The sequence below is a fragment of the Pimephales promelas genome, chromosome 1, assembly GCF_988280905.1.
Source record: "Pimephales promelas chromosome 1, fPimPro1.hap1.1, whole genome shotgun sequence".
Classification (NCBI taxonomy): domain Eukaryota; kingdom Metazoa; phylum Chordata; class Actinopteri; order Cypriniformes; family Leuciscidae; genus Pimephales; species Pimephales promelas.
In genome coordinates this window covers 52,238,183-52,258,479 of record NC_142769.1, presented here as the reverse complement: position 1 = coordinate 52,258,479, position 20,297 = coordinate 52,238,183, and the positions used below count along the sequence as shown (strand labels likewise).

General features: G+C 37.5%; 2 protein-coding genes across 2 annotated transcripts; one reads left to right on the top strand and one right to left on the bottom strand.

Moving 5' to 3' along the window:
• Positions 1 to 211: 211 nt before the first annotated feature.
• LOC120461269 (uncharacterized) lies at positions 212 to 5,493 on the bottom strand. Its single transcript, XM_039649437.2, has 3 exons — positions 5,271 to 5,493; positions 2,642 to 2,693; positions 212 to 1,799 (listed from the first exon to the last, which is right to left on the bottom strand). The coding sequence occupies exons 2-3, from the start codon at positions 2,650 to 2,652 to the stop codon at positions 224 to 226; spliced, it is 1,587 nt and encodes a 528-aa protein (XP_039505371.2). The 5' UTR covers positions 2,653 to 2,693; positions 5,271 to 5,493; the 3' UTR covers positions 212 to 223.
• A 5,260-nt stretch (positions 5,494 to 10,753) lies between these two features.
• LOC120461268 (uncharacterized) lies at positions 10,754 to 18,279 on the top strand. The gene is made up of 9 exons (XM_089131765.1): positions 10,754 to 11,168; positions 11,255 to 11,336; positions 11,437 to 11,537; positions 12,266 to 12,349; positions 12,561 to 12,622; positions 12,745 to 12,831; positions 12,923 to 12,977; positions 17,029 to 17,217; positions 17,331 to 18,279. The coding sequence occupies exons 1-9, from the start codon at positions 11,043 to 11,045 to the stop codon at positions 18,126 to 18,128; spliced, it is 1,584 nt and encodes a 527-aa protein (XP_088987891.1). The 5' UTR covers positions 10,754 to 11,042; the 3' UTR covers positions 18,129 to 18,279.
• The last annotated feature ends 2,018 nt before the right edge of the window (positions 18,280 to 20,297 follow it).

Sequence of the window (20,297 nt, the reverse complement as noted above, 5' to 3'; positions counted from 1 at the left end):
TTTCATATATTTTCTAGAGATGCTCCAGTTCACATAGACAGAATTGGCAGAAAGCGCATCCTCTTTGTTTTCTTTATTTTTACAAAATAAGAAGAGTGGCCATGCCAGACGTAAAATTCCTCTTCATGTCTAACAAAAGATGGCTGAGATGATGCTGCATGTTTTTTATTAATATTTCAGATTGTTTATAGGATCAGCCCTCGGGGGGGGCCCTGCCTTATCGCTATGCCTGTGATTGCCCACCAATGAAAAGTTTTGTTAGACCAGCTTTCAGATAACTCAGAGCGTCTTTATTGGCTTCTTCAGCTTCAGCGGTTTTCCTCATTTCCTCCAGCTCTCGGACCCAGTCTTTTTTCCCAGCCTCCATCAGTTTAGGGATGAAGAAGTCCAGATGCTGAAGAGTGAAGGCCGAGTCTGGCTTTAATGCGATCCGAGACAGTTGCCTAATGGTCTTGTAGGCATTAAACAGAAGAATTGACTTTTGGTCATCAATATCCTGTAGATCTTTGTCGAGATCATCCATTACAACTGAAAATCTCTTGGATTGTACTTGGGCTCTTTCATATTCCTTTCTAAAATCATCAAAATCTATCGTCAAACTCGCGTTTTTGATGATGTATTTCTTGTTTTCTCTGACGTGTTTGCTGTGGTGACACTTCCCTGTGCACACGGTACAGTAGCCGTTTTGCATGACTTCACATCTGCTGGGACTAAAAGCCCACCAGCAGTCAAACTCATGGCAGTTTTCCTCACAGACGGTGCAGGTCGTCGCCTTCCTGCTCTTCCATGAAGCGCTTTCAATGGGAACCTTGATTTTGACAGTCTTGTTGAATTTAATGCTGAAGTTTTTACGTTCCTCAATCTTTTTCTTGTTTTGTCTCATTACCGCCTGGATCTGAAGTTTTTCCGACTTCTTCGACTCTTTCTCTTCGATTCGCAGCTGTAAGTTGGAGATAAACGCTTCAAATTGAATGCGCTCTATCAGGACATTTGAAGTCAACTCCAAACTTCTTCTGTTCTTTTCATCCAATGACTGCAGTAAATGCTTCATGCCGTCCATGCTGTCCTCCCAGGCATCTCTTTGAGCACGAAGGTAACGTCGCTCATTGTGGCGAGTGTCCGCCTGCCGGTTGTTGAATAAGAAATGAACAGGCTGGTTCTTGTGGTCTCGTCTGCAGGGGATTCTAGCTTTATTAATGGCGCCGAGGACGTTTTTGGGTGGCAGACCATCAGAGTGTGTGATTAGAAACACAATGTTGTTCACAATGTCTTTTCCAAACAAAGACAGAATTGAACTGATGATGTAATGCTGTCTGTCCGAGAGACGATTCTTAGCCGCTTGAGTCACAAAACACACGGCGTCGACTTCTCGAACGCCATCATTGCTTTGAAACAGTGTGGATAAATTCTCAGCAACTTCCAGATCTTTTTCCAGTCCTCGAGTGTCTCCGTATCCTGGAGTATCAATGATGGTGATAGATATGGGACTCTTTATTGGACAGACCTCATACATGGTGATTTCAGAGGTTTGTGATTCTGATTGGTCTCTGGCTTCTTCTTCAGTGATTTCGTACCATATTTCATCTTCAAACTTCACTCCCAGTAAGTAGTTGACCATGGTGTTGATGAGAGTTGTCTTGCCAGCGCCGGTTTCTCCCACCAGCAGAACAATTTTATTTGGTTTACTGGTGTCTTTTACCCCATAAGTCCATTTTCTGACTTTCCCATGATCATCAAGCACTTTTCTCTCTGTTTGAAGATGGTATCGTTTTGGAGGACCTTGATGAATCAGAGTTGATCTGTTTGGTGGAAGACATGGCAAATATCAGAAAGTTTGTGTAAAAATAATTCAACAGTAAACACCAACCAAAATGCAGACATTTTGTGTTACAAACATGAAAATAACAATGTAAAGAAACATTATTTTACTCAAATTACAGTTGACATTTAAAATATTTTCAAATTTACCTTAAAGTCAGGAGACTTTTCATGACATGTCACTGTTAAACATACAGAAGATGGCTGGATGCCAGTGTTTTTGTATCTATTAATTAGGGATGCACGATATATCGGCCAGCATATCGGTATCGGCCGATATATGTTCATTTTTAATGTTATCGTTATCGGCCTGGTAAGAAAATGTCGCCGATATATTAAAGCCGATAAATAATGTATTGTTCCCTTCAGCTGAAACACTTGTTGAGCACTGTTTATGTTTTTTTAATTTCTTGAAATAAGATTGAAATCTCTTCAAAAAATGAAAATACGGTTCGCAAATCTGTTATTTTACCCAAATTTGTATATTTTTCAACTCTTGGCAACCAGAAAAAAAGAAAATAGCTTGCAGTACTTCGGGTGAAATAGACATTTAGCCCCTTTTTATGCTGATGCCTTTTGTAAATTTGCATTGACAACAACTAAAACAATATGCCGGCCATTGGAAAAAAAAATGCTTTAGCCTTCTTTGGACATAATGGTTGGAGCTTGACCAAGACAAGAGTTGTGACAGGCCATCAGTATGCGACTATTAGATTGATATTAAACTCTGTTCACCACCATCATTTTTGATCATTTTCTCTAGGGCTGTCACGTTAATGGTTATCGTGGCCAAAATAATTTGCCCTGCGCGATTTCAACTCACCTGGAATTCATGGTGATCGATTCAACTTACACCTTCACCGTCACTCTCCAGTCTGTTAACAACAAAATAATTCATTAGTTTCCTCAGAATATGATGGTCTTTGGAAGACGTATTATACACTGTACAACAAATGATGCACGACAAATGAAAATTGCCCCGACCTGAAAAAAAGAGTTGCACGAGTCAGAATTCGGCTCAAAATCAGACGAAAATCGCCTAACAAACACCCCAGTGTTAAATTAACTCCACACTCAAGCGAGATAAAAGCAACACTAAAGCAGTGTTAAAGTTAATGAATGAATGAATTAATTAATTAACTGAGTGATGATTAACCATTCGTGAAGACACCTACACTGTAAAAAAAAAATATTTTCAAGATTTATCACAACATTTTTTCTTTTGTCAAATCAACTTAAATAATTCATTTAGTTGAGATAACTTATTATTTTGAGTTTCTGATGATTAAATCAATCTCCTTCATTGTGTTAACTCACTTTTTCCAGTTCAATCAACTTTAAATTTTAAGGCAACCAGGAGGCAAAAAACAATTTTTTTTTTTTTACAGTGTAATGTTAATGTTAAAGACTCGTCACTATTAGGTCACCATTGTGGTGATTAGTGTTTGGTTTAGTTTGGCTCTTGACCCTTGATGATTGAAACAATTCTTTTTTTTCTGGCTGGCTTGTGTGTTTATAAAACATATTTATTATGGCAAAGAAACCACAGAGAAAATATGTTCAAGTGTTCATTATGTTATGGTAATGACAATCTGATTAACTGATATCATTCTGAGCCCAGCATCTGCTATGTAGGTGATGTGTTAAATGTACTTCATTGATTACAGCAGGTCTATGATGTGTTACAGCATGAGATTCTGCACATGAAAAAAAAATGAAATGATTTGTTTAAACACACACACACACACACACATCAAAAATCTGCATTTGAATCTCAACAATGGTGACAAACAGCATATTGAGATAAACAGACCAAGTCAGAACATCACAAAATCATTGAGAATCATGATGTGTGATGTCTAAAAGTTAGAATAGATACATTTGTTTTCGATCAGAACAACTTTTTGAAAAATTACTCTTATTATATTGAAAATGGCAGATCTTATGCAGTAGAATCAAAGCACTGCTGTAATCAATAAAATAAATCTAACATAGAGATTCAGGTCACAATATGATGATTATGTCAAAACACCACCAACAACATCTAAGCAAATTTTCTCTTGGTTTCCAATTTTAACACTCTTGGCATTTAACAGATGCAAAACTTCGTAAGTTTGAACAGCCTAAACTGCCAACGGTAACAAAAAATACAGTGAAATAATCAACTAACTACAACCAATTTTATATCCCTCTAAACATGAAAAAAAAACAAAAAAAATCATACCTTTAGACTACTGAGTCAGTCCCTCCAGAAAAACGCGATTATGCGATCGCTGAATTCAATGCAAAATCAGCCAAAGTCCGCATATTTATGCGGGGGCCGCATTTTTTCAAATACGCAGCACTTTCACCGCATAAATTGCCGATTTCCGTGCAAAATATGCGGGGTTTGCATAATTTCATAATCCTCGCATTTTCGTTGCAAAAAAAGTCACATGTATCTTAGCAGAAAGTTGAAAATGTTGCGTTTGCTTCACACAAGAGCAGCCATTTCCCCCTGTTTCCATGGGAACGTTATGAAGTGACGCAATTACGCGACGCCAGTAGTAGCATCAAACAAAAATTACCCGCACACATGGGGTGTTCGAGGCGCACATATAACACTGCAGAGAGTTCAACAGGGAGCGCGCAGCTCTTAAAGGGGCCACACTTTATTTACACTCGTTACAATCTAAAATAAAACAAGATGAGAAATTAAATATTCCCAGCACTTTCTATGATGTAGTATGCTTTCTTATAAAAGTAATAAGAAATGACTCTTACATTAGCCTAGTGAGAACAGGATGTTGGGGGAATCACTTTTTTTCTCTTTTTCATCAAACCGCAATTTTTGCAAATTCCCGCAATTTCATCGCGTAAAATTGCATAAATATCCCGCATATTCCATCGCATTTTTAAAGAAAACGGGCCGCGTAATCAATCAATTTTTGCCCGCAACAATCACAAAAAAACTCCGCGTTTTTCTGGAAGGACTGAATTCTATTATGGTAAATGTTATATATAAATTGCAAATTTTTTCACAAATTTTTGGAAATTACCACTACAAAATCAGTCATTTTGATCGCAAAAATCACAAAAAAAAAATCGTGAAATCCTGGAGGCACTGACTGAGTAGAGCTCCGTTCTTCAGGGCGCGGTAAGTTCATAGGTTAATGTGTCAAATGTGCCAATAAAAATATGACTTTGCTAAACAGACTGTCCTTAACTAAAATGTTGCTAAAGTGTCATAATATTAATGCTAGAATTCCTATATTTTTTAAAATATTACATTTCATAATTAAAATCCATTTCCCCATTTATCTTGACCGACGGGGCAGGATAGTCCGGAACATTACTTTTCACAAAAAATGGTCTCATAAAATACAAACTACTGAATGGCTTCAAAAGCCACACATATCAAAATACACAGATCATTCACTGGCTAGAGGAATACGAATGAACAATCCCCTTACCTCATCAGAGAAAACACTCCTGGGTCAGGATAGAGAATAATCCAGAAAAGCAGAGATTTTTTCAGTCAGAGAACCAGCGACGACTATTGTGGGCCTACAGATGTACAAGTTTTATCGGTACTTTTTGAATCCTCAGAAAAATGTAGGCATAAAGGCATAAGAATGTGCTCAACCAACATGAAACCATATTCATCCTTGGTGATTTCACATTATAATAGGCTATTGGTTGAAAACAACCTTTGTACTTGTCATAGGGTGCGCATGATTTTTGAGAATTATCCTACAGATAAGATTACAGAGAGTTTTACAATCTTCCTGGCTCTGATAACTATTTTAATCCAGTTTACTTAAAGGAGAACTCCGGTGCAAAATGAACCTTTGGTCTAATAAAACATTGGGACCTAGTCAACCGTTCTCTGAGATTTGTTTTCATGATAATCGAATGTAAAGAGTTTTATCTCTAAAAACTTTCACTGTTTAGTGTATAACACTAGTAATGGGGGCATTTACTAATTAAAAAGAAGTTTCGCTAGTTTTTACCACTAACAAGGCTCAAAATAGCCCCACACTAACACAGTAACATAATGAGGGTCCCTACAATCAAAACGAAGCATTGAGAACTTTGTAAGTGTATATACTTTATAAAGACAGTCCACTTTGTGTATACAGGCAGGAGCCATTTTGGAAAACAGTCTCGACAAGTCAAACCACGAATGCCGTTCATACAGTTCAGAAGTTTGCTGAACTTCATACAGTTCAGCTCACTTGGCACGTCATTTGTGGGTTAAATAGTCAAGACTGTTTTCCAATGATGGCTTCTGTCTGTATACACAAACCGGACTTCAGTATTTACTGAAATATAACATTTCTCACATTTCAGAATTTATTTTATTTTATTTTGCAGTTAAAATATCCATACAATCCCCCATATTTGTTTAACAGAATATCTGCCATTTACACACAAAATGTTTAATTAGTTATATGGCATCATTGTGCAACCTCCAACTTTTCCCTTTGGCAGCAACTTCAGAGGCTCACCTCACCTTGATGAAGTCTACCTACATTGTTCTTTTTATTATTATGTGTCTCACAGTATCGCATTTGTGAGCGCACACTTGGAAAAAGCTGATATTGATTCATCTTCACAGTCTTTGTGCATGCAAATCACAAAGTGACTGACCAGAAGGATTTGGATTTAGTGTGAATGGTGTGTTTCCACATGGTGACATCAGCCAAACAGCGATATCATTACACAAAATGGTGTACTAATTAATTTATCTGATGTCTCTATGCAAAACAACTGATTGTGGATTTCTCTATTAGCCGTTATGGAACGATAATATATTTCCATATATTTATGATCAATATATTAAATGGTTTAAATATACTGAAAAAAAACAACAACTTAAAAACATATTAAATAATATATTAATGATTTCTATGGGGGTTTTTTTTATTAATTTTTTTTTATCAAATTTGATTTATGTATAATGATATGTGGTATGTAGTGTTGGTTGTGCAATGTGTCTATGTAAGCTACTGTAATGTGCCTTCAAATTTCACCCTGGGGACAAATAAAGTGCTTTGAATTGAATTGAATATTGTCTTAATATTTCACAACATATTGAATACATCAGGAATAGCCACTTTTCAAATATTGAAAAATGTTTTTATTAAATTTAATAGAAAACACATGGAAAACAATTGCCTTAAATTTATAAATTTTAATTTAATTGAATTCATGTACAAAATATTAAGAATGTTTTACTCAAAGTTGTAAGTTGTTTGTATTGAATGCTGGGACTTTGATAGGCTCTGTGTAGCAGATTTCACTCAGCACCACATAAAACATTACCACATATACCACAAATGAATTACACACACAACACATCATAAACACACTCACAATCAGGTAAATAGATATAATAAATGCATATATAATAAAATACTTTGTAATATACTTTGAAAATACATGAAAATAGGTCTCAGTCTAACACCACGATGACATATGATCGTATTGTTGTAATGTTTGTTACAGCATGACATATCTGCAGTTTATTCTCTGCCTACGGTTTACCAATAACAACTGACTGGGTCATTTGACCAATCGCCACAGATTCGCGTCACTCAAAGGAGGTGTTTGGGAAAATGAATCGTCGAACGAATCATTTGTTACTCGAACGAATCAACGACTCGTCGAACGAATCATTAATTACTTTAAAAAACAGTTTAAAATCCGAATTTTTAACTAATATTCGGACGCTTAAGAAAAATTGTCTAAGACAAGTTTATGCATAATTGTTGTGCTTAGATTTCAATAATATAAGTAATAAATATTTGGCATCAAGTGCAGAGGTTTGTACGTATTCATCTATGTATGTATACGAGTATATGTGTGTATGTATGCATATGTTTATGTTCAAATTTTGATGGGTAGATGTTGTCTTGTAATTAGGGTAGGCGTAACAAGCCACGGCTTCAGCCTACACCTGTTCGGTTACCTTTTTGGTTTGTTTGTAATGTATTTGACGTGTATATATTGTGTTTTATGTTTAGTAACTGAATAAACCTTCATTCATTCATTCATTTGGGAGTCGTTGAGCAAATCAGTTAAAAATAAATGCACATTATAAGACCAATAAAGTGTTTTTTTAATCTTGCATGCACGTTAAACTGTTTTTGGGAACTCCTAAAACAAAAATAGGAACATTTCGATTCGAATGCTGTATGATAGGGGCTCTTTAATCAACTATAGAAAACCACCGTACAAAATGGCGCGCGGGCGGCAATTTAAACCAACGCATTAAAAACGTATTATCACAAAACTCGGAATATATACAAAAATATGGACATTCAAGCACGTTAAGTGACTCATCTCAGCATTAAAACATGTAATCCACTGATATTGATTAGAATCTTGACCTAATCTATTATATTTCAACGCTTTACTTCAGAGCTCATTTACAACATACCTGTCTCGCTCAAATCCAAAGCTGTTCTAAGATTTGAGCGAGACACGATTGGACGACTCAGCAAGTGGAGATGACGTCACTCAGCCATAAAACTCGATAAACTATTTTAAAACAAAAAACGAACATTTTCCCCATATTCTATACAGAACATGAACAGCAATATGCAAAGAAACAAAACAAAAAAATAAATAAAATACAATAGAAATAAATTCAAGGAGGATGACAAAGTTTGCTAGACCAATCACAATATTCAAAACACTACATCTGCTTTAATTGTAATTTATTAAACTGCAATTATTTTGTGCATGTCTGAAACTTAAATAAATAAATAAATAAAAAGCGTCAACTTAACATCAACTTAATAAAGTAGTTAAAAAACATCACTGCAAGAGTTACTGCCTTTTAAATAAAGCAAAATGCAGCACATCATCAGCGTTTCTTCCTAGACTGAAACACAGGCTCTACAACACAAAACTCAGACAACAGAAACACTTTAAATCTCTCAAGATCTCAGCAGACGAGGATTAAACAGCAACAAAAAGCATTACAATTTCAGTTATTACTAACCAGATTGACTTTATTTCTGTATAAGTCTACAGACATTATTATTGAGAATCAACAGAGGCTTAGATGTTTATGAATGTTTGAAAATATTAAAGTTGGAAGTCACCATTATGGTGTTCTGTGTTTTTTTTTTTTTTTTTTTTTTTCAGCTTGTTTTATTTTCTGGCTGCTGTGACTATATTTGTAAGATACAGTCATTGTGGCAAACATGCCAAAAGAAATGCTTTGGATAATCTGTTGGGTGTTTATTGATGATGACATAATCAGCATTGAATATATCACTGATCAAAACAGTGTTGGATCATTAAATGCATTTTAAATATTGTATTATAAACACTTACAATGTTTTTGCACTTATTTTAGTCATTTTATTTAACAATAATTATATAAAGAAAGACAATCTGAGGGAAATAACATAATAAAAGCAAAAAACAAAGAAAGGTAAGATTCCAGAAAATGATGTAGATGTAGAAGAGTTCCCCACAAAGGATTAACACAAGAGTGAACACATCAACTTTCATAGATGAGAAAACTTTTGTTAAAACATCCGGACCAATACCCCAAAATGAATCAGAGACTCCCCTCACCTTGATGAAGTCTATGCACTTCATTAATATGTGCATCAATACTTCATCAACACAGTATGTAAATTCGAGCCCGATCTCATGAAAGTTTGTACACTGTAAAAAATATTGTTGTTTTAACTTAAAAAAGTAAGTAACCTGGGTTGCCTTAAAATTTAAAGTTGATTGACCTGGAAAAAGTGAGTTAATGCAATGAAAGAGATTAATTTACTCATCAGAAACTCAAAATAATAAGTTATCTCAACTAAATAAATTATTATAAAGTTGATTTGACAAAAGAAAATATGTTGTGATAACAAATCTTGAAAATATTTTTTTACAGTGTATCTATAGCACGAATGTCATTTCTCGTGGCATTTATACGCCAAAAACAGTTTTTGCGTACATATGATACGCACCTTTTGGCGTACCACACCCCTCCCCCCTAAACCCTACCCCAGGGTTTTAGTGACCCAAAAAAATATATATATTTTTGGCGTATAAATGCCACGAGAAATGACATTCGTGGTATAGATACGCATCTTCATGAGACTGTGTTGGTAAATTCACCCTCAGCAAATTAGCCATAAATACCTCTTCTGCAATATTGCATCTTGCACATAAATGTGTTTAGTCACCTGCACATAGACATTGTAAAATTGTATTGCTTAACCTTACTAATAAACAAAAGCTTGCAAACTGATTGCAAAAAAAAAAAAAAAAAAAAAAAACGAAGTTAACTTATGTTAAGTCATTGTGAAAAAAAAAAATGCAATAGGCATTTTGGTAATTAGGGCTCCATGGATGACTCATTTTGTGAATAATAATAAAAAAAAATGTCATATAAGTTAAATAAATAAAGCTGATAAAAATGATAACAGTTCTAAGGTTCATATTGAAATATAATAGTGCTTCCAGACGCCTCTGAATGCTTTCCATTTCCTTCAGGGTCTAAAGTTAAATCAAGTAAAATGCATTTATTCTGCACAACTGCAACATAACATGTTTACATGAACTGTAAGAATGACCGATACAGATGGAATAATGAGACTCAAATCAAAGCATCTACTAAAGAAAACTTAACCCTCACCTGTGGAAAACTTGCCTTCAAAAGTTGGCAAATGCCTAAACGTTTTTATTTTCTGACATCTTTATGGAATAACTTACAAAGAGGAAATCATAATAATGCAATGTATGAAATTATTAAAGGCCTGTACAGTAAATGTATCTGCATTTGACCAGTGTGTGGCTAAAAATTTCTAACTGGATCTCTGCTTTCTCGTGTGATTGTTATAAATGATTGACCATCGGCACTCTTGCACAAATAAAGTGAGTTCACTAACTTTCGAGAGTTTTGAGACACGCAGATATTATTGAAAATAAGGTAAGACGGTTTCTTTTCTTGGTGGAAACGTACTGCATTACTTTAGACCTATGAGGTTCATAGTGGTGTAAGAACATCTTTTTTCAACATAATGTTCTGATCAAATGAGGAACGAGGGATTTACATGACACGACACGAAACATGACTGTGGCAAATTTTAAAGAAGAAAAGAAGAAAGCATGATTAACCATTAACCACAGACGTGACAGAAAGCATGTGATGTCCTTATATATACAGAGAAATACAATCCTTCTCGTCTCAAACATTACGCTTTCCAGAAGTTTCAAAGATGGGCAACGATCAGTCGGATATCAAATGTCCTGGCTACACATCAGTGAGAGAAGATAAGCAGAGGATCCTGGTGAAAAATGAAGGTGGAGATCAGTTCGTCATTAAAAAGTTCAGTTTTGGCCAGGTAAGACGGACACAACTGTTATCATGATATATATATATATATATATAAGAGTCTGATTCATGTGTGTCTGTCTGTTTGTTTTATAGGAAAATGTAATAAACTTGTTCCCACAACTGAGTCATCCACACATCGTCCATTACAAGGAAGTCATCGAGGGTCGAGAGAAACGTGAATTCATATTCTGTTAATACATCTAAAGTTAGCATACAGGAGTATATTTATTCTCAATTAGTATTTGTACACGAGTCTTAAATGAATGTGCTTTCAGATCGTGACTGTTTGTATCTTGTATTGGAGCACTGTGAGGGTGGAGATCTCGCTCAGAAAATCAAACGCAAGATACGGGCCGCAGAAACATTTGAGAATGAGGTATGATTGCGAGGTCAAATTTAATTTGAGTAATACTTTATTTATAACAAACTGTATAATTAACTGCTGTCCCTAAAATCAAAGCATTTGAGTCAATAAACAATGGTAGTCAATCTTTTCATGCATATGCAATTTAATAGTATGTCAATAATCTTGTAAATGTATAAGCTACAATAACAGGTGGGTAGTTCGTCCTGTTTGTTAAACTCAGTAGCAATCTAATATTTTTTAAAAAAATGAAAGTGTCTATACATATTTATAATCTATTAATATAGCCTAAAAAATAAACCTATGCAAAATAATCCATGCAATTTGCAATGCTCTAAATAGTGATGTTCCAACCCGATCTCACGACCAAGTCGTACGAATTCGACGAATGATTAAAAAGTGGCTAATTCGTAACAATTCATACGACCTCACTCGTACGAATTAATACGATTTTGCTAAATCGTACATATTTTACGAATTGGCCAATTCGTATGAATTCGTACGAATGACCTACCCCTTACCCCGCCCCTAAACTTAACCATCACGTGGGTTTAGACAAATCGTACGAATTAGAACGAGTGAGGTCGTACGAATTAGTAAGAATTAGCCACTTTTTAATCATGCGTCGAATTTGTACGAATTGGTCGTGAGATCGGGTTGGATGTTCTGTTTATGTGAATTAGAAAAAAAAATATCACTGTGTCTACATGTATAAGAAAACTATTACAAACACTTGACAGATTCTGGACTGGACTGTGAAGATCTGCATGGCATTAAAGTACCTGCACGATCAACAGATCCTACATAAAAACCTGCAGCCCAAGGTACGAATGCAAAGCAGTTAATATCGGTTCTGAAAGCATGTTTTCATGTTTCAACCACAGATGTTCACTGTGAAGCTCTCCTGAGTTTCTGTGCAATTAATTGATTTTATTACAGATATGGTCACGAAATATCTAGAGGCTGTATCGATTTGAGTTTGACTGATATTATTGCAATCCATCAACTTGTCAAACAAGTGTTTTCTCATGACAGAGCATATTCTTCACTGCATGTGGAACCGTTCGTCTTGGAGAGTTTGGAGAGATTAATAAATGGTGAATTGCATTGCAATTGAGCTCCTTTAATTCAAAACCTGACACGCTCTTCAAAACAAATGACGAAATAGTCCATAAGTGCAAACATAATGATCTTTACCTTGTGTTTCTGTTTTTATCAGGTCCAATGATTCACAAACAGCAGAAACTGAAGTTCTCTCATATGTGGCACCGGAGAATTTGAGTGGAAAACCTTATGATGAGAAATCGTAATAAGTATCCTACATTTGCAATCTTGACTATTTATATTTCCATATCTGAACCCTGAAAACTCATGCCTTTATATTTGCTATTTTACAGTGAAATCTGGCGTTTGGGATGTGTCATCTACGAGCTCTGCATGCTGAAGTGTGCCGTAAGATCTTTGGCTTAGTTTAACGCTTTGTATAAAACTAAATACATACTGAGTTTTTAAGATACTGCAGAGATTTCAATGAAATAATTTAGAAATGCCAACACTGTTATGTTGGTAATAATTCATAAAGTCCATGAGCCAGGGCCTCACATTTGAATACAAGAATATATCCGGTTGGAAAATTTGTAAGACATTAAACAATATTCTGACTCAACCATGCTAAGAACAATAACGATAAAGATATATTAGCGTCCACACCAGCGGACAGTATCGATAATTTTACACTTACACGCTTTAAAGCGAGATGGATTCTGATTGGCTGTCAATTTTTTATCATTCTGAAAGTGATTCCAATGATATTGTTTCTCTGTGTTATCTGGTATTATTTTATATTTAAAACTAAATCTTTATAGTTATTGTCCTTGATGTGAACGGGTATTTAGCTGTGCAAATACACCTACTGATGCTGCTGGACACATCTTCAGGGATGTTCCTGGAATAATTGGGTGTTTCAGGTCTTTCAACATCATACACCCTCATCCAGGTGACCCAGCTGAGGCTGATCAGACCCCAGTATCCAGTTGGCGAATCCAGCTACTTTGCCCCACTGGATCTCCTCTCTTGAGCCATAACCATGAGGCTCTCTCTGCCTTTTCAGTGGTATTGTGGATGAGTCTTCTCCTCCTCACACCATAGATGCCTAATAGACTGAATGCTCTAAACAGGGATCGGGAATTGGGAGACACCTTGCTCTCCAACCAGCTTGTTGACACTCACGGACCAGTCCTTCGTACTTGGCGAGCTTCCTTTCAAAGGCCTCTTCCCCAAGGGACTGTCAGCTCCAACAGAACCACTTGTAGACTCAGACAAGAGAACAACATCTGGTCTTAAGGTGGTGGTCACAATATGGTTGGGGAACTTGAGTTGCTGTCCAGGTCCACCAGCAGCTGACAGTCCCTTGCAATGGCCAGGATGCCTGCAGATGTTTTTGAAGCTACACTTGGCTGCTCTCCAGCTTTGATAAATGTAATGGCTTGTTTGGAGGGGCGGGAGCACTTGGCCCATTCGACTCCTGCAGCAATGACTTCAGCGATGGTTTTCAGCACCTGGTCATGTCTAAACCTATTCCTTCCCACTCTTGGAACACATCGGCCATGCTGGTGACTCTACTTTGCCCCATATGTGAAGGTTTGATGGGCTGGAAAGCATATCATATACCGCCTGGATGAGAAACTTGATCCGCTGTGGCTCTCTCTTCCACAGCTCTGTCCATGTCACCTTACTCTCGATCGCATTCTGGTTGCCTCATTCCCACTGTTCTGCAGATTCTCACCTCCTTCTGGACTAGGCAGTGCCTTTCCTTCCCTCTGGTTGTTTCAATGTGCGGAGTTGAAAAGGAACCAAGTCCAGCCCTGCCTATTCTTACCACTCCCACCAGCCTGTTGTAATGTACAGTAATCTTGCCTCTGCTTGTCGAACATCCGCCTCAGCCGTCCACTTAGACCAGTCCTCACTTCAATCCCAGCCTTTGCCACCTTTGGATCGCTTGTGTCTCTATATTGCAACACTTACCTGACTCTCGTTACCTTGAACTCCTCTTTCAAGGACTTGAGTGACAGTTGCAGATTGTCGCGGTGGCCATAGAGTGCGATGCCACTTAAGACTTTTTGGAAGCCCCAGCCATTATCTGGGGAAGCTGCTGACCTTCCTCTCTAAGGTTTCCACATTCGAGATTGGCACTTCATAGATGAGCAGATCCTGGGAAGAATCCCGTGCTGGTAAAGCCAAGCTTTGAACTTCCCTGGCAATCCAGACCAGTCCACTGACTTCAGCCATCTGTCCAGCTCAGTGCAGGCTGACTGCATCAGGGGTGCTATCAAACACCTAAGCTCTTAACAGGCTTTTCAGTGATAGTCAGGATTGTTGCCCCTGCGACGATGAACCGAGACTTGTCATCTTTCCTTTTCTCTGCACAATCGATCTTGACTTGTCTGGTTTAAACCGCATCCGTGCCCACTCCATTAGCCTTTCGAGACCTGTTGGAATTCCCGGCAGCCAGGAACTGACTCTGTGGTGACTGACTCTTATCAGTGGCTGGTTTTGAGCTGACTTCGTCTTGGGCCCTCTACACTCTGTGAGCATGTTCACGCCCAGGGTGAACAGAATTACGGAGATGGTACAGCCAGTGATGATTCCGGTCTCCATCTTGTGCCAGCCTGATGTCACTGCTCCTGAAGAGCTTCTTATCCTGAATAGTGAGCAATGAGGTCTTTGACTCTGCTGAGGAGTTCATCTGGGAGATTTTGTCAGAATGAGCTGCACGATCTTGTGTGGTATTGAGCCGTACGCATTTGACAGATCGAGCCATAGCACGGACAGATTGCCCTTGTTCTCTCTGGCCTCTCTGATGAGCTGTGTCACCAAATCTGTGTGTTCCAAGCATCCATGCATTCCTGCAATCCTCTAGCCTGACAAGCCAGACCTATCAAGATTTTAGGTCTGGGAACTCACAATTGGCATACCTCAATCCGAGGGGGCGGGACAAAAGGTTGTCTTTCAATATCCCTCTGCATGCAATTGGATAGCGCCACAACCAACCAGAGCAACGAACGGCTGTGGATGAGTGAGTTCAATGCGTTTTCCCTCCAGCGGAGCAAGTTGATATATTAAACTTATTAAACCATATCCTGTCGTCAAAACTCCGAACACATCTTCCTTTTTTAAGAATGACTTAAAGTCCCCATGAACCGGAAGTTGCAAACGACTTTTCTCCAGTGTTGTGACATATTTCCGAGAGAAACGGAATACTAAATGAGGCAAAATAGAGGGCGTGGCTTTTTTTCCAACTAGCACCTGATTGGATCTAGAAAAATGGGTGTTTCATTCTGAAATGGAGGATGACGCAAGTTTACACATGCTGTCAATCAATGCTCGCTCGGCGCTCGCAAACATACAGCAGCTGTCAGTTGGAGGGGGCGTGGTCATGGATGTTAAGGAGACACCCAAACCGTAAAGCCTACGTCATCAGGCAAGGTCCTCCAATGCAGAGGGGAGGGGCATTTTCAAAATTTGATTAAAGATTACGAAGCCAAAAAATGTTTTTGTGTGGATTGACTTGCATGTATGAATTGTTCACCACAAAACGATCAATTTAGGCAAACAAAGTAAGTATGGTCAATTTTGATTTCATGGGGACTTTAAGTGACGTTCTCTTAACTCCAAGTCATCCAGAGTCGCGGCCAAAGGCGAATCGAAAGACCGCTGTTCGCCAGCAGCATCTTGTTTGTTTTCAAGTAGCAGGGAAATCACCTATGGAAATCATGGCGCAGAACCGTCACAACTCTGCCGTCATTGTGTTAAGCCCGCCCACCAACTCTATACACGATGTGATTGGCCGGACCACTTCGAAAGTCAACGGAGAGTTGCTAGACCACACTTTGCTGCAAAATATTTTTTTCTGCCGCTAGGGTGCGTTTAGATTTCTAGGCTAGCGATTCCCCCCTTCTGAACTGATGTGTCAAACTGTTCTCTGAGAGGAAGTTGCACAGCTGGTTGGAGACAGGACTGAAGAAGATCTTGGCTTCAATGCACAACAGGGAAATGATCTTCTTGGTCTTTACTCTTATTGAGACAAATCAATCAACCTTTTCAAACCAATACAATAAATTCAATTATTTTAGCTGGTGTATTAACCAAAATATTGTTTTAGTTAATAAACCACAAAAATAATGGCTCTCATAGAAACAAATCCAATGGACTTTTGTGTGCAGTCACTTTATATGTAGGCCTACTGTACATGGAAAAGGTTTTCATTCTAAATTTTGTTTTACACCACATGCTGTGTTCATATTGCAGTTTCAATAAAGGATATTTCTAACATGAGCTTGGGTAACATTAGGGTTTGGGTTAGATAGTGGGTTAGCAGTGATCATTGATTTGAAATTGTGTTGGTTGGACAGTATAGGTTGTTTTGTCTTAGTTGGCGTAAGTTGTATGTTGTAATTTTCACGATTGCAACTGCTTAACTGGTTAATATTTTAATTCCATTTAGTTTACCGCAAGAAGCACAGATGAGATTATTACAAAGATACTCACCTGCTCCTACGAAGCTCTTCCTGAGACCTTCCCTGAAGACCTTCGTCAGCTGGTAAAAGACACACTTAAGATCGATCCAGCAAACCGACCGTCTGTCAGTGAGATCCTGACGAGGCCTTTCATCATTAAACACCTTCATGAAAAGGTGAGTTAGCTTAATAATGTTTACATTTTACTTTACAAAAACAGGTTTTATGAAATGAGAAAGTTGGTTTAAATGGATTTAAACCAAATAAACTGATATTTGATATTTTCCAGAGTATACAAACTATTGAAGAGCTTTACAAGACTCTAGATGTACTGAGAGAGTTGGCAGATGGTTTGGAGACCGTCCACATCAACACAACCGTCAGCAGTCTGACAGGAGGCGTAGTGGGACTGGCTGGAGGAATCACATCTATAGTGGGACTTATTCTGGCTCCTTTCACACTCGGAGCTTCTCTGATAGTAACAGGAGTGGGAATCGGTACAGCAGTAGCTGGTGGAGTAACAGCTGGTGTGAGCAACATAACAAACCTGGTTAACCAGCACACAAACCGGCAAAGTATTAAAATGATCATAAAAGAGTTCCAAGAAAAAATTACATCCACAATTTGCTGCATCCAAAACATCCAAAAAGCCGCGGAAACTTTAGAAAAAGAGTTTTCCACCAGCAATGGCTCGTTTTCCAATGCAAAACCCGGGGCCAATGCTGGAGCTCGACTTGGACGAGGACTGGGAGGAATTTCAGAGCTTATCCGTTTAACTAAATTCGCGAGTGTTGGGAGAGTTGCAGCTCAGACCGCGAGAGCCGTCCGTATGGCTGAAACAGCTACTGGAGTTTTATCTGCACTTTTTGTAGCTGTTGACGTCTTCTTTGTTTTCCTCGACTCCAGAGAAATCCACAAAATCCGCAAAGATTACGCTTTAAGAGAGAGTCGACGAGAGTCAAAATCCACCAGCAACCAACACGCAGAAAAGCTGAAGTCTGAGACCATGAAATTTGTCACAAAAATAAAGGAGACAACAGACGAGCTTCAAGCGATCCTGGATGCACTACGAGATGCAATGCACTAAAGTGAGAAACACGTATAACTAATAATTATATGAGCTGGCAGTTTGTAATGTTCAGTATATTCTTTAGTAGTGGATATATGTATTATACTAGTAGCAAAAGTTAGGTAATGGTCCATATTCAGGTTTTTATAATGAAGTCACTTAATCAATAATACATTCCCAGACAGCAAACTGACATTGAATCAACGTGGAAACGACGTCTCTCATGACATTGAAACAACGTTGATTTTGCTCATCGAATTAACGTTGAACCAACGTCAGACGCGGCATTCTTTAAAGCTAAATGAAATCGAAAATTGGTTTGCTTTCATAACGTTGAAACAACGCGTTGATTTCAAGTTGATTTTCCGTTAGTTTTGAAAGAATGACGCATCTGACGTTGGTTCAACGTTAATTCGATGAGCAAAACAATGTCAGATCAACGTTGTTTCGATGTCATATTTCCACGTTGATTCAATGTCAGTTTGCTATCTGGGTTGGATACATGTACTTTGGGACGTGACCTTTTTGTCTTGAAAATGTTAGCAAAAAAACGTTTCCTGTCTTTGTGAGTTGCTAAATGTAATTTTAATTCTACTGTGTTTGTATAATGCACTTGAACTGAAACAAACACATGAATGTGAACATTGATGAAAAAATTATTGTAATGTGTCTTTAGGCTTCTTTAATGTTTTTTTAATGTATAACTGAACATGTCTGACATGATTCCAGCGTTTGCAGCGGCGATCGCTGAATACAAGTTAAAATCAGGTGTGGTCTTGAAATAATTATAACCTGAAATGAATGTGCCACTTCAGCATATCAGAATGTGAAAAAAAGTGACTTTTAATTGTAAATCATATGTCAAGCTAACAAAATTATACCCAAAAAGATAATTTCATGCAAAATTATGATCCACTAAACAGGACATTTACATTTATTCATTTTGTAGACTCTTGTAAGTGACTTACAAATGAGTAATATAGTAAGCGATTTTTCACAAGCAGCACGCAAAATATAACATTTTAGACATTTCTTTGAGTAGCATATGCTAGAATGGGGAGATCATAAATGGGATCTTTCTGCAAGTAACCGTGAACAAAAATGTTCTGTACACACTTTTCCTGGTGGCAGAGTCGGAGAACTGCAGGCATTTGGAAATTTAAGCACTTCTCGCCGTTCTCAAGTAAAGCATCTGGATATTTGTAACAGCATATGTTAATGACAGTAATTAGGCAGCATTTACAAAGAGATTGTAAACAGCTGCACATAATTTCAAGATTTTTTTACTATTTATAAATTTCACGTCTGGAAGACAGATGTACACGTTTTTTTGTGAGTATGTTCATACTTTGAATCACACGTTCACACATTCGAGAAATAATCGTAAGATCCAATCTATGCAACGTATTATAAATGTCTGTTGTCTATTATAAACTTAAATTTCATCCAGGTTATTAAAGCACATCGCGCAAATATCCACTTTTGATCTTGACTCTGATCTGATCCATTACTAAAAGTGAGAACTGTCCTTTTGTCAGTCCTCCGCTCAATGCGGGGAACTAACCAGTCTAATGTAATGAGGGCATTTCCAGTGTTCTTGATCTAACCGCCTACACTTCACCTGCAGTTCATTTAACCAAATATAAGTTTTATCAAATGATAAATCAATATCAACAAAAAGGATCTTAAGCTGACTAGAAAGCTTTACTCAGTAAAATAGACGATGTTTTAATCAGTGTTGTAGTACTCGAGACTCGGACTCGGTCTCGAGACCATATTTTAATGGTCTTGGTCTTGTCATGGACTCGTGTGCATTTGGACTCGGAATTGACTCGTACTCGAACATTTTTTTTTTTAGGACTCGGAATTATTCCCGAGTCCACTCGAGTTCAATTAAAAATATTTTTCATGATTATTAATGTATGTTAATAAAATATTTCTTTAAATTGATTGACACGCCCAGTGATTGGTGCTTTTCTAGTGCGCAGCTGCGCATGACAAATTGTAATAAAATTACTTTTAACACCACCTACTATGTGGCCTTTTTACCCTAAACTGATTTATTAAACTCTAAGTAAATTCAGTAAAAAAAAAAAAGGATTTCTCTAAGTAAATAAAAGTAAATTAGGTAATCAACCCTCACTGGTCGCGGTCTCGACTCGGACTCGACCGTCTCTGGTCTCGGTC